Here is a 13,953-nt window from a genome sequence, read left to right as displayed (position 1 = left end):
GGTATCCTTTAAGGTCAAAACATTGGTTTTATGTATCTGAACAGGATTCTGAAGGTAGCTGTACATAATACAACCAATTTGTTCAATGTTTACTATTATTTGTGGAAATGATTGATTGTATAGGACAACAGAATGAAACTTTTCCTTCAACTCAATCTATTTGTTTTTAACCACTGAAGGACCACAGGCTTACACCCCCCCCCCCCCCCCCCCCCCCCCCCCCCCCTAGTGACCAGGCTATTTGTTACAATTCAGTGCCTGCAGCTTTAAAAGCTCGCTGCAGAGCCATACAACTTACCGCCAAAATCAATCTGTCCTCCTTTTCTGCCCACCAACAGAGTTTTCTGTTGGTGGGCTCTGATGGCTGCTGCATTTTTGTTTTGTTATTCATTTTACTGTAAATAAAAGTATAATAAAAACATATATTTTTTAAAATTATTCTTCCTTACCTCATCAGCCTATGAGAGGTGCTCATTTTGCGAGCCTTTCCTGGGGACAGAGCTGTCCCCGTGCAGAGCTGTGGTAGATCGCAGCGCTGTACAAAGTAAAAAAAAAAAACATGCCGTTTTTAATTGTAACAGCCCGCCGGTAATGATCGCCGCTGGCAGGCTGTTTATGGAGCAGAACTCCGTCTTGCAAACAGAGAAGCGCGCGCGATCCCCTGCAACACACACCCCCAGGACTTGAAGCCAATCGGCGTTAGGCGGTCCTGGGGGAGCCACCTTGCGACCTCCAATTAGCGTTAGGCGGTCGCAAGAAGGTTAAAGAAAACTCAATAAAATGCGCACTCATGCTCAGGCAAAAAATCATACTGTGTATGGCCACCTTGAGAGACCTAATTTACATGCATTATTTGCAGGACAATCTATAGAGAATTAGCATAGCCCCGCCTCTGAAGTGACCTTATCAGGTGACCTTACCTCCTGTATAAAAAAACTGATCTTTCTTCCAAAGCGCCCAGTAGCTGTAGCCAATTAGGACTGTTAATTTCTGATGACATCCCTGGTGTGTCTATAGGCCGGGTGTTGTCTGAAGATATCATGCTGATTTCTCCCTGAACTCACTGCCTATAGAGCATTCATATGAGGTCTGTCAGACTCCTGTAGAGACATATATCAGCTTCCATTTTCCAGCTGAACACCTGGCATTTACCAGCAGGCAGTGCCCTGTTTACCAGTCACAATTTCATAAGAGCATGGGTGGTTCACTCAGTCAGCATAACTATATCAGTCACTTCTCTTTTGCCAAAAGGAAGCTGCATACACTATTCTATGTATTCTAGAGACACACTCGCATTCTCTGAGGAAGAGAGATCTCAGGAAACGGCTGTCACACATATTGTTATATTTATATAGCAGTGACATCTTCTGCAGCACATTACAGAGTACATAGTCATGTCACTGACTGCCCTCAGAGGAGCTCACACTGTAATCCTACCATAGTCATAGTCTAATGTCCTACCATATTATTATTATGTATTTATAGAGCACTGACATCTTCTGCAGCACATTACAGAGTACATAATCTTGTCACTGACTGTCCTCAGAGGAGCTCACACTCTAATCCTACCATAGTCATAGTCTAATGTCTTACCATATTATTATGTATTTATATAGCACTGACATATTCGGCAGCACTTTACAGAGTACATAGTTGTGTCACTGACTGTCCTCAGAGGAGCTCACAATCTAATCCTACCATAGTCATAGTGTAATGTCCTACCATATTATTATTATTATTATGTATTTATATAGAACTGACATCTTCTGCATCACATTACAGAGTACATAGTCATGTCACTGACTGTCCTCAGAGGAGCTCACAATCCAATCCTACCATAGTCATAGTGTAATGTCCTACCATATTATTATTATGTATTTATATAGCACTGACATCTTCTGCAACACATTACAGAGTACAGAGTCATGTCACTGACTGTCCTCGGGGGATCTCACAATCTAATCCTACCAGAGTCATAGTCTAATGTCCTACCATATTATTATTATGTATTTATATAGCACTGACATCTTCTGCAGCACTTTACAGAGTCATGTCACTGACTATCCTCAGAGGAGCTCACAATCTAATCCTACCAGAGTCATAGTCTAATGGCCTACCATATTATTATTATGTATTTATATAGCACTGACATCTTCTGCAACACATTACAGAGTACAGAGTCATGTCACTGACTGTCCTCGGGTGATCTCACAATCTAATCCTACCAGAGTCATAGTCTAATGTCCTACCATATTATTATTATGTATTTATATAGCACTGACATCTTCTGCAGCACTTTACAGAGTACATAGTCATGTCACTGACTGTCCTCAGAGGAGCTCACACTCTAATCCTACCATAGTCATAGTGTAATGTCCTACCATATTATTATTATGTATTTATATAGCACTGCCATCTTCTGCAGCACATTACAGAGTACATAGTCATGTCACTGACTGTCCTCAGAGGAGCTCACACTCTATTCCTACCATAGTCATAGTCTAATGTCCTACCATATTATTATTGTGTATTTATATAGCACTGACATCTTCTGCAGCACATTACAGAGTACATAGTCCTGTCACTGACTGTCCTCAGAGGAGCTCACACTCTAATCCTACCACAGTCATAGTCTAATGTCCTACCATATTATTATTATGTATTTATATAGCACTGACATCTTCTGCAGCACATTACAGAGTACATAGTCCTGTCACTGACTGTCCTCAGAGGAGCTCACACTCTAATCCTACCACAGTCATAGTCTAATGTCCTACCATATTATTATTATGTATTTATATAGCACTGACATCTCCTGCAGCACATTACAGAGTACATAGTCATGTCACTGACTGCCCTCAGAGGAGCTCACAATCTAATCCTACCATAATCATCGTCTAATGTCCTACCATATTATTATTATGTATTTATATAGCATTGACATCTCATGCAGCACATTACAGAGTACATAGTCATGTCACTGACTGTCCTCAGAGAAGCTCACACTCTAATCCTACCATAGTCATAGTCTAATGTCCTACCATACTATTATTATGTATTTATATAGCACTGACCTCTTCTGCAGCACATTACAGAGTACATAGTCATGTCACTGACTGTCCTCAGAGGAGCTCACAATCTAATCCTACCAGAGTCATAGTCTAATGTCCTACCATATTATTATTGTGTATTTATATAGCACTGACATCTTGTGCAGCACATTACAGAGTACATAGTCATGTCACTGACTGTCCTCAGAGGAGCTCACAATCTAATCCTACCACAGACATAGTGTAATGTGTTTATGTGACATGCATTGGAGGCTGCTCTCTCTAGCATCTAGTATCCAGCATTGCTCCAGGAGAAAGTGACATTTTGACTGAGGATTTTTTTAATGAACTGTTACTCTTGTATCTTTCAAATGGCTGCAATAGGGATGAACTTTTTTTTCTTTTGTGTTTGTTTTGTAATTTCAGGCTGCGAAACAACAAATAGTGAGTATTTTGGGGTTGATTGATTGTTTTCTATATATATATATATCCAGTACACACTATATACTATAACAGTTTCCTGGCAATACGGCACATAGAATTGATGACATGCGCAGAAGCATATTGCTAAAATACACTTCTGCACATGTACGATGCGTGAAACTGCAGAGGTCAGTTTAAAAACCCTTGCGCTGCCATAGACTTACAAGATCGCCACAGGAACCGCACAGTAACGTAGGTATGCATTTGCGTTAGATAGGGTACTTCCGGTGCAGCGCAGGCAATGTGAACTATGCCATAGATTTACATTGCCCTATCGGTAGACTGCGGTAAAATGCCAAACTGCAATGCGCCAGTGTGAAATGACCCTCAGGGTGCCTACACACATCCAGTTTTGTAATCCCCTCTCAACCCTTATGATGCATGAGGGGTGATTTAGGGCCGGTTCAGACGGATAGCTGCCGGCACCCATCCCCATCGTTTAGCGTGGGATCCACCGTATCGCCGACTGATTGGAGGCATTCATCTCATGTCGTTTACCGTAAAATTCTCAAGCACCCCGGTTCATTGAGTTTTCTGGCATGCAGCTTCTTGAGCCAGCAAAGTTTGCAGCTACGGTGTCCCCCTGGGGTCTCTAAACACCATGTGACGTCAATGTCAAACGCATTTCTGCGCAGTAGCATAAAAGCGCTGGGCCACGGGGAAACAAGCTGCCAGCAGCAGGCCGTGTGAACCGACCTACTATGGGCCCTGCTGGGTTTGGCCGCAGCAATGATGTGAAGAAGGAGTTGGGAAGACTGAGAGGGCGATGCGAGGGGGAGGAGGAGACAGACTGGGACTGGGACCCACATAGTGAGCATTCTGGTGGCGCCCCTGAGAGGCAATGGCGCTCCAGGTGAAGGCCTGGAATGTCTTTGTCCAAAAAACGAGTTATGTCACTTTAAAGAGGAACTCCAGTGAAAATAATGTAATAAAAAAGGTGCTTCATGTTTACAATAATTATGTATAAATGATTTAGTCAGTGTTTGCCCATTGTAAAATCTTTCCTCTCCTTGATTTACATTCTGACATTTATCACATGGTGACATTTTTACTGCTGGCATGTGGAAGGAGATGCTGCTTGCTTTTTTTAGGCAGTTGGAAACAGCTGTAAACAGCTATTTCCCACAATGCAAAGAGGTTCAAGGACAGGAAACTGCCAGGACCATGGTCCTCACAGTTTCCTGTGGGAGGGGTTTCACCACAATATCAGCCATACAGCGCCCCCTGATGATCTATTTGAGAAAAGGAATAGATTTCTCATGGGAAAGGGGGTATCAGCTACTGATTGGGATGAAGTTTAATTCTTGGTCACGGTTTCTCTTTAAGTCTTTTTATTCTAATTCATAATTTATAAATTCTCAATTCATTATTAGCATCTCAGTGACCATCTTGAGAATTGTATCCGTGTGACCCGTTGAAGTCCTATTTCTTCTTCCAGTGACTTCAGCTGGCGGTAAAGTGGGAAATCGCCTGGTTCTGATTCTGCTGGCTCTCCTCTGCTTGATGTTCATCATTTTGGTTGTTTTCACGAGTCTTCTGTACATCTACAGTGAGTATAATGCTGAGAGTTATAATATGACTTCCCTGCTTTGTAATATTATGAAGACTATGAGATTCAGTAAAGCCGGCCATACACACATCAATTTTGCTGCTTGATCGCCCTACCATGCCCAACCGCTCTAATTTCAAATGATTTTGTCCTAAAATAATTCAGAACCATAGATCGGACAGGAGGGAAAATGTCTCTAGATCTCGGCCTGGAAAGGTGCGGTGGTCAAACGGAGGCAATAGTGGTGCCGCCCGTGCATCAAACAGCACAATGCTCCAGTTTTTTAAATTTAGAATAGATTTCCTTTTGCCAGCTGCCAAAAAATATTGATTGTGTGTAGCAGGAATTGATCATAATCCAATCAGATTCAGAAAATTATCAACTGGTTTGCCAGACTGAGGGGGGGGGGGGGGGGGGTGGCGAGGGTGGTCTGTGGGTCGGGGGGGGGGGGGGGGGGAATTCCACTATCACAAAAAAGTGTCAAATTTAAGATACATGATAATCCATAAATAAGGTATACATTTCTCCCAGAGTAAAATGTGCTATAAATTACTATTTTCATATATTGCTGCAACTTACAGTAGGTAGTCTGACAACTTTTGGACTAGCCCATATCCTCATGGAAGATTCTTTATTTTTAAAAGCAGTCCAGCTTCCTAAATGGTGTGCAAGCAGGTGTGTGTGTGTGTGTGTGGGTGTGTGTGTTTGGGGGGGGGGGGGGAGAGTGCATCTTTGTATAGATCCTTTTCAGGGTGTACTTTTGTTAAGAATGAATGGAATACTGAGGAATACTGAGACAGGTCAAAAACCTGTCGCTTCTGTTAGATTTCTACTAATTACTGTAAGTGACAGCAACATAGGAGAAAGGTAATTTATGGCTCATTTTACTCTGGAGGAAACGTACTTCTTATGTGTATGTGTTAATATGTGTTTTAAATTTTACAGTTTTTCACAATAGTGGTCCTTTAAAGGGGCGTTACAGCGAATTAATAGCTTAAATAAATAATTTCTGCCAGAGATCCGATATTTGAAAAAATGTAAACGGGCCATTTGCAGTAAACAGGAGAGACACATTACACATGAATGGTTATGCAGGTCGTTAGGAATTCACTTTACTGACACAGCTATGGAGCAGCCCATTCATGTGTGGGGGGAGAGCAGTGGAAATAGCAGCTTTGGAATTTGTTTTCCTCCCCTCCGCAGCTGGTAAGAATAGTGTCATCCTCCAGCACTCTGAGGTCCTGTGTCCTGCTGGGGGGGGCACAGGGGTTCCTGGGGGGAGGGCAGTGCCCCAGCATAGCACCGCCACTGAATGGGCTTCACAAGTGGACAGTGCATGCCAGGGTCGGACTGGGCCACAGTAGTACAGTTTTTTCCCTCGGTGGGCCCCCCTCCAGATCTCTGGTGGGCCCCCCCTCCTTGTCTGACAGAGCTCCAATTGCAGCCTGCAGCACAAAAATTATCTTCTCAGTGCTGCAATCACTCATGCTGAGAGCAGTGGCGTAGCTAAGGAGCTGTGGGCCTCGATGCAAGTTTTACATGGGGCCCCCCAAGCACTCTATACATAACAATTGGTACAACGCATCAAAACCTGCTAATGGCAACTACAGTGTCAGAGGTGCAAGAAGGGGATGGGAAATAGCTTGTTAATGATTACCACTGTTCAAAGTATCTATAGAAGTGATTATTATGAGCACAGGACCAATAGAGAGGTGATACTGTAGTTGAGGTAGGGCCCTTCGGGGCCCCTTTGGCCCAAGGGCCCCGATGCGGTCGCAGCCTCTGCGGTCGCAGGCAGCCTCTGCAAAGTAGGACATTACTTTATATTGAAGGAGGGGACTCTATGCAAAGTTTTGCTGGGCAGCAGTGTCTCTGAATTACAATGCTGCTAAGATCATGTACATTTGGCCCTGTCCATAATACATCATAACCACGCCCACCTTCCGGTGCATGGTTACGCCCTTTTTTCCCCGCAATCATGGGATGTGTGGGCCCCAGGTTGAAATTTCTTTGGTGGGCCCCCAGTGTCACAGTCCGACCCTGGTGCATGCACCTTACAGGGAAGGAAGGAGGGATGGAGGTGAGAGTCCAAGATGGAGGTGAGGCCAGCGAAGCTGAGAGATGGCAGAGTTTATGGGGGGCACCAGAGGAGCTCCAGGTATGACCACCTCACACATTTTTGCTTAGTTCAGGTGTTTTATTTCAGTTCAGGTTGTGTTTCTAAATCATGTCATTGCAACCCTACTAAACCTGGCGTTTTTCTTACATTTTTTTTCTGTGTTTTCTCCCCTAGGTAGAAATGTCAAAGAGGAAGTAGCGGATGCGAAGGCTCATGGTGAGGAGTGAAGTAATCTGTAGCTACTTCTGCAGACACTTTCTTATCACATGTGGGGGACATTGAGGGAACTGGATGTTAAATACAGAAGTTTCAGATAAGAGGCACCACTTCAAAATATTCGCCATCTGTTGCTTTGCAGCCTTACTTGAAGACACAAACATAAAAACAGCTATTCCTGGAGAGAATGTCAGCACTTGGTAGAGCAACTGAAAGCAAATAATCAACCAGGGGTGGCAAACCGCCGTGAAAAGTCCTCATGAATAAAGTTTTGACAGAAACAAATTTAAAAGGCTTTTTTCAATCCCCAGGAGCCCGATACAGTCTATAACAGGCATGGGCAAACTTGGCCCTCCAGCTGTTAAGGAACTACAAGTCCCACAATGCATTTGCCTTTATGAGTCATAATTGTGGCTGTAAGACTCCTGCAATGCATTGTGGGACTTGTAGTCCCTTAACAGCTGGAGGGCCAAGTTCGCCCATGCCTGGTCTATAATTACCGGAAGTAGTGTAAAGTGTTTGGGGCCAGGTGCAGTAAGTGGGCTGCCTCTGCTTATAACTGTGTCTCCTCCACCTCAATAACCGTACGAGAGTTCTTCGCAAGCTTTCGGAATTTTAGGTTCTCCACCAAGTCTGTATCATGCCTGATGAAGAAACTTAAAGGACAACTGTAGTGAGAATGATGTGGACGCTGCCATATTTATTTCCTTTTAAGCAATACTATTTACCTGGCTATCCTTCTGATCCTTTGCCTCTAATACTTTTAGCCATAGCCCCTGAACAAGCATGCAGCAGATCAGGTGTTTCTGACATTATTGTCAAATTTGACAAGATTAGCTGCATGCTTGTTTCTGGTGTGATTCAGACACTACTGCGGCCAAATAGATCAGGAGAGCAGCCAGGCAACTGGTATTGTCTAAATGGAAATAAAAATGTCAGCCTCCATATCCCTATCACTACAGCTGTCCTTTAAAGTTTTGAAAGCTTGCAGGGAAATCTTGTACAGTTAGTCATTAAAGGAGAGGTCCAAGCTAAGAAAAAAATCAAAATCCACTTACCTGGGGTTTCCTCCAGCCCCTGGCAGCCGTTCTGTGCCCTCGCCACAGCCCTGCTCACTGCCGGTGTCCTCTGCTGCAGGAGCCGACCTCGCTAGGTCAGCTTCCGGGTCGGCTTCTTCTGCGCTCCACGGCACGGGTCACGTGGTCCGGCCGACGTCATCAGGTCTGTACTGCACAGGCGCAGCACTACTGCGCCTGCGCAGTACATACCTGATGACGTCGGCTTCTGCAGTGGAGGACACCCGCAGTGAGCGGAACTGCGGCGAGGACATAGGACAGCTGCCAGGGGCTGGAGGAAACCCCAGGTAAGTGGATTTAGATTTTTTTTTTATTAGCCTGGATGTATCCTTTAAAGGTATCACCTATACAACTTTTGTTGTGAAAATGTAATGCAAATTGTGTCCAGATTGAGGTGCATACAATTTGCATTCAATCTCAATGATCTCCTCTGACCAGGGATGTGCTTCCGAGTAGCTAAGGATACGTAGATTCGAAATGTTAATTAATACTAATTGAAGCAGGTGTGACCACGGGAGATGGGGGTCTTACCTTACACTTACAGGAGACGTTAACTTACCCAGAAATCCACGGGGTCCTGTGCGGTCCAGCCGGAAGGAGGAAGTACAGTAGTGAGTCGTGGAACATTACGTGGCCAACACTTTGCGCGTGATGCGATGGACCGCACAGGACTTATGGCTTGCTGCATCCATGTGCTTCAGTTTGCATTCAAATTGTTAGATTAGGGATTAGTGCATAATTTGCATAAGATTTGTTTTCAAAGTGTGTATTCTCGCCCCTGGGGGGGCTCTGCACACCTCTGTTGGTTTAATTTCATTTGCAGCCTAGGAGCGCTGCCTATTGTTTTCTGGCTCTTGAATGTGTATCTTGTTTTTTTTTTTTAATTAGTAAGTAAAGTGAAGTTGAAGATAAGTTCTCTCATGCGGTTTTGTGTCTTTTCTCAGATAAGGTCGCTGCAAAGGAACAGTCACTTCTGAAGAATGAGGGTGAGTTGCCTCTACCTTGTTACTATGGTGTGTGCTCAGGTCACTGCTTAGCATCTCTGCATGTTTCATTGTGAAAGCTACCTAGCATGGCTGTCAGCTGGCACTGAGATGAACACTCTACAGTATACGCAGAGCCAGCATCCCTGTGGATGGGCAAGGCCCCACAGGGTCACTTTTCTTCAGCGTTTCAGCATTTTGCCTAGCCACACCCTTTCCAACATCCCTATTGTGAGGCGTGGTGAGCGGCAGCCCAGCCACACCCCCTTCAACATCCCTATTGTGAGGCGTGGTGAGTGTCAGCCCAGCCACACCCCCTTCAACAGCCCTATTGGTAGGTGTGGTGAGCGGCAGCCCAGCCACACCCCCTTCAACATCCCTATTGGTAGGTGTGGTGAGCGGCAGCCCAGCCACACCCCCTCCAACACCCCGATTGATAGGTGTGGTGAGCGGGAACCCAGCCACACCCCCTTCAACATCCCGATTAGTAGGTGTGTTAAGTGGCAGCTTGGATACACCCCCGCAAACCCTTTAACATCCCAATTGGAGGCATAGTGAGTAGCACTTCGGCCACTCCCCCTCTGGCATCCTTATTGAGAGGGTGGAAGAGTGACAACTTGGCCACTCCCCCCCCCCCCAGGCCAATACTAATAGGGGAGGTCGGAGGACACAGTCAGTGCGGGTCATATGACTCTGCTCTACTGCTTAGAGCTCTGGTCTAAAGACGTCTCCTGGTATATTATTATATCATGGCGGGGCAGGAAAGGAGGAAGATTTATTGTGAAAAACACCTGAACACAGGGAGGCGCTTAGAATGACCATGCCTGTTGGTGGGAAAAAAAGGCGTGTCCTCTTATGACATTGGAATTGGCTGGGGGCGGGGTCACACCATTGCTGACAGTTCCTGTTCCTTTAATTTATGTTTTATTTTCCTTTCCCAAATCTAATCTGAAAGTTGATATTTTTCTTTGCAGTCAAGGACCTCCTGACTCAGCTGGAGAAGTATAAAGAGGAAGCCGGTAACTCTAAGAAATGTTTGTTTGTCAGTACTGGGGGCACAGTTTGTGGTCAGGGATCAGTTAAAGTGAGGGCCCATTTCCACTTGTGCGGTGGGAATCGCATGCGGGTGTATGCGAATTTTCATGCGAATTCGCATGGGTGACGATGTATGTGAATTTAACCAAGGCAGTAGTGTGTGCTTTTCCATTGATTGCATGCGAATTTGCATGAAAATTCGCATACCAAAACCGCATGCGAATTTCCTATTAAAAAACATTGTATGCGAATCGCATAGCGGTATTCGGTATGCGAATTCTGATGGCTCCGTCGTGCAGATTTTTCCTGCACAGAAAAATGCTCAGAAATCCTGACAAGTGGAAACAGTCCCATCCACTTGTATTGTCTATGCGAATCTGCATACAGGAAACGCATACAGATTCGCTCTAGTGGAAACGGAACCTCCGGACTAAAAATCTACTCAGCAGAACGGAAAAGGCTTGGTGTTTCTTTAACAGTTTCACAGCATCAGAACTTTGTTTTTCTTACCAAAGTCTCATTTTTAGCTGCATGTTTAGCTAAGCTCCACCCATCAAAGAAAACTGCCCAGGCTTTTTTTCCCTGATGCAGTGCAAAGCATGATGGGATTTCCTATGTTGTTCTTCACGTTGCCTAGCAACTGGGAGGGGTGATCAGCACACAGGGCAGTTGGAACTGTGTCTCATGCTCCCTGTCACCTCCTTTCAACCAAAAAGATGGCTGCCCTCATGAAATCAAACATTTGCCTGTTCTTTTAAAACAGGGCGGGTAAGAGATTATATTACCTATCTATTTTAAGTAACATAGCTAATGTAACTTAATGACAGTATGTTTGTTTAGGCTGAAGTTCCTCTTTAAATGGTGCAGCACAAGATTACACGGTGGTCTTTGGAGAGTAATAAGAGTGCCCCCCACAGGGCTGGTTCTAGACTTTTTGCTGCCGGAGGAAAACTTGTGAGGATGCGCCCTTACCCCCCCCCCCCCTTCTGAATTGGAATGGTCACACAGCACCTGACAATTTGCCCCACATGTTATAGCTGCAATAAGCTCCTCAAAAAACACCCTCAGTATAGGCAGGTAGCCAGGTATAGGTGCCCCCAGTATAGGTAGGTAGCCAGGTACAGGTGCCCCCAGTATAGGTAGGTAGCCAGGTACAGGTGCCCCCAGTATAGGTTAGCCAGGTACAGTTGCCCCCAGTATAGGTTGGCCAGGCACTCTCTTCACTTCCTGTTTCTGCCTGGTGCCGCCCCCAGACGTCTGCCGCCTCATGGAAGTCGCCTCACTTGGCATCATGGGCGGACCGGGCCTGACCCCCCCCAGTGGTTGTATTAGTTATTAGAGATTACCCAGAGGTCAGTGCTGGCAGTGGACAACTGCTGTGGTATTATGTACCACTATTCTCATACCTCCTAACATTTTGAGATAAGAAAGAGGATAATTTTAAGCCATGCCCCTGCCACACCTCTAACCACGCCCCCACCACACCTCTAACCACACCCCCACTACACCCCTCTAGGCATATCACAAATATTTAAACAGTAAAAGACGTAGTTTTATTATTCAAACCACACTGGTACCTTTTATCATCATTAGTTTTCCTTCATTTTAACATTAAAAAATAAGAAATATATAAATTTTAATGATGATAAAGTTTAGAATTAGTTAAACAGTAAACACGTCTTTGTTCAATAGCAAATTACATATCTGTACATTAGTCCAAAATAGAGACGAATGGGGGACAAGTGAGGATGAAATAGAGATTTGGTTCCCAAAGAGGGAATGTCCCTCTGCAGGAACGTAACAACGTAACAATAGACCCTGCAAGGGATGCAGCCGCAGGGGAGGGGGGGGGGGCAGAATCTGCATGGGGACCCTGTGATAATATAGCAGCTGTTTGTGATAGTGTATATAATACAGAAGCCATCTTTTTTCATTTTTATGTCTGCTGTGCACGATCGCATATGTGTATGTCTTTTAGAAGCCGTCTGGCTTTGGAAATAATTGTCACCTGGTTGAAGGAAGCTGCTAATTTGATTTTCTGTATGGCAGTGTAAAGTACATTTGCATTCAGTTTCCTCTGGAAAGACACTACAGCCTACCAAGATGAAGGAAGCTGCTAAGTAGCAGCCATTTGTGGTCTGATGTGTCTGCATTGCTTTGAATTCTGTATATATGTAAACAGCCACCCGTTGTCCCCAATATACAATCAGACTATCTGAGTCTAGGAAGGTTCAAAAGGGAAACCTTTGACATTTGCATATCACAGCCAGCAAGGATATTACAAGAGATCTGTGCAAACCCTGTGAGGAAATTAAATTATATCTGGACGTGTACCCTCGGGATACGCTGCTTGCTATAAAAGTCAGCAGAGGACATTCACAACTTGTAGTTCCCAGGAGATAGCGAAGACGCTAGAAGCACTATCCTGGTTTCTGACCAGCCGCTACCTTCTCACGCAAACAGTGTTCAAACCTTCATGCTGGTAACGCTTGATTCCTGTTTTTATTTTTGCAAACTGTCTTGTTATGTGTCTTTGTGATTTTTACTTGTTTTTGTAAATCTTTTGTATATATTTCTTCTGCACTCTTCCACTTTTTGCAATATTAAATATCTATTTAATAAGCTTGACTTCTGATGTACTAGCAGAGCTCTTAGTTCTAGAGAGAGACTGCAGTGTAATTTGTGTTACAAGTTCAGTGCCTAATTGTACTGCTGGGATTGTGCCTTGCTACCGTGGGATAGCATTGTGTGTGTGGCGTTCCCATATTTTGGCCTAAGCGCGCAGCTGACCCAAATACGAAAATGCTGGACTGAGTGCAGGCCACTCGACAGCAGAGTGGGAATTGTTATGTCTAACAGCAGCTAGTGGTGGCAGAGAGAGTGAAGTGTAGTTAAGGGAGACAGCCTTGTTTTAGCTTGAATAAGGCTGCTTCCCCTCTCGATCTGGTCGAAACGAGAAAACCCCCAGTTGGGAACCGTCTCTGCAGGCTTGCCGTGGGGCCGGTTCCTGACAGACCCCATGGTTGGAGAAGTTTATTTTCCCTGTCCTGTGAGACTGACAACTAGGGGCACAGAGAGATAAAAAATTCTGCTCTCTGCACAATTGTTCTAATGACTGCATCTGCTCAGCCACTGATAGGAAATCATACAAAGTTTTGCAGACAAATATTTGTAGACAGTCCCTATTCAGTGTTCAGCAGGGTCTTGTGTACAGCTTTGCTCTACCCCCAGCCTTTCTACCCCTCCCTAAGTACTGTGTACTGTAGTGATGCTTGAGGAGTCTGGAGAAAAAGGGGGGGAGGGGGGCCATCCAAAGTTTCGCAGGGGGGCCCAGCGATGACTAGTTGCACCCCTGCCCCTCTGCAAACTATTATTATTGCTACCAACTGAATCATTTAATGCGGGGTGGGGTGGGGGGGGGGGAGGGGAGGGCTCAGCAATG

At 44.9% G+C, this 13,953-nt stretch overlaps 1 protein-coding gene across 3 annotated transcripts in view; it reads left to right on the top strand.

Moving 5' to 3' along the window:
• Positions 1-13,953, top strand: part of LOC137560868 (asialoglycoprotein receptor 2-like) — a 38,349-nt gene that overhangs the window by 10,558 nt on the left and 13,838 nt on the right. For 2 of the 3 annotated variants that reach the window (XM_068272025.1, XM_068272023.1), the window contains exons 3-7: positions 3,477-3,494; positions 4,972-5,082; positions 7,376-7,417; positions 9,438-9,479; positions 10,451-10,495. In XM_068272025.1, coding sequence (XP_068128126.1) covers positions 3,477-3,494; positions 4,972-5,082; positions 7,376-7,417; positions 9,438-9,479; positions 10,451-10,495 — 258 coding nt within the window. The remainder of the gene's footprint in view (positions 1-3,476; positions 3,495-4,971; positions 5,083-7,375; positions 7,418-9,437; positions 9,480-10,450; positions 10,496-13,953) is intronic. The other variant, XM_068272024.1, reaches the window with a different exon arrangement.

The sequence above is a fragment of the Hyperolius riggenbachi genome, chromosome 3, assembly GCF_040937935.1.
Source record: "Hyperolius riggenbachi isolate aHypRig1 chromosome 3, aHypRig1.pri, whole genome shotgun sequence".
Lineage (NCBI taxonomy): Eukaryota > Metazoa > Chordata > Amphibia > Anura > Hyperoliidae > Hyperolius > Hyperolius riggenbachi.
This window is presented reverse-complemented; position numbering and strand designations above follow the sequence as displayed.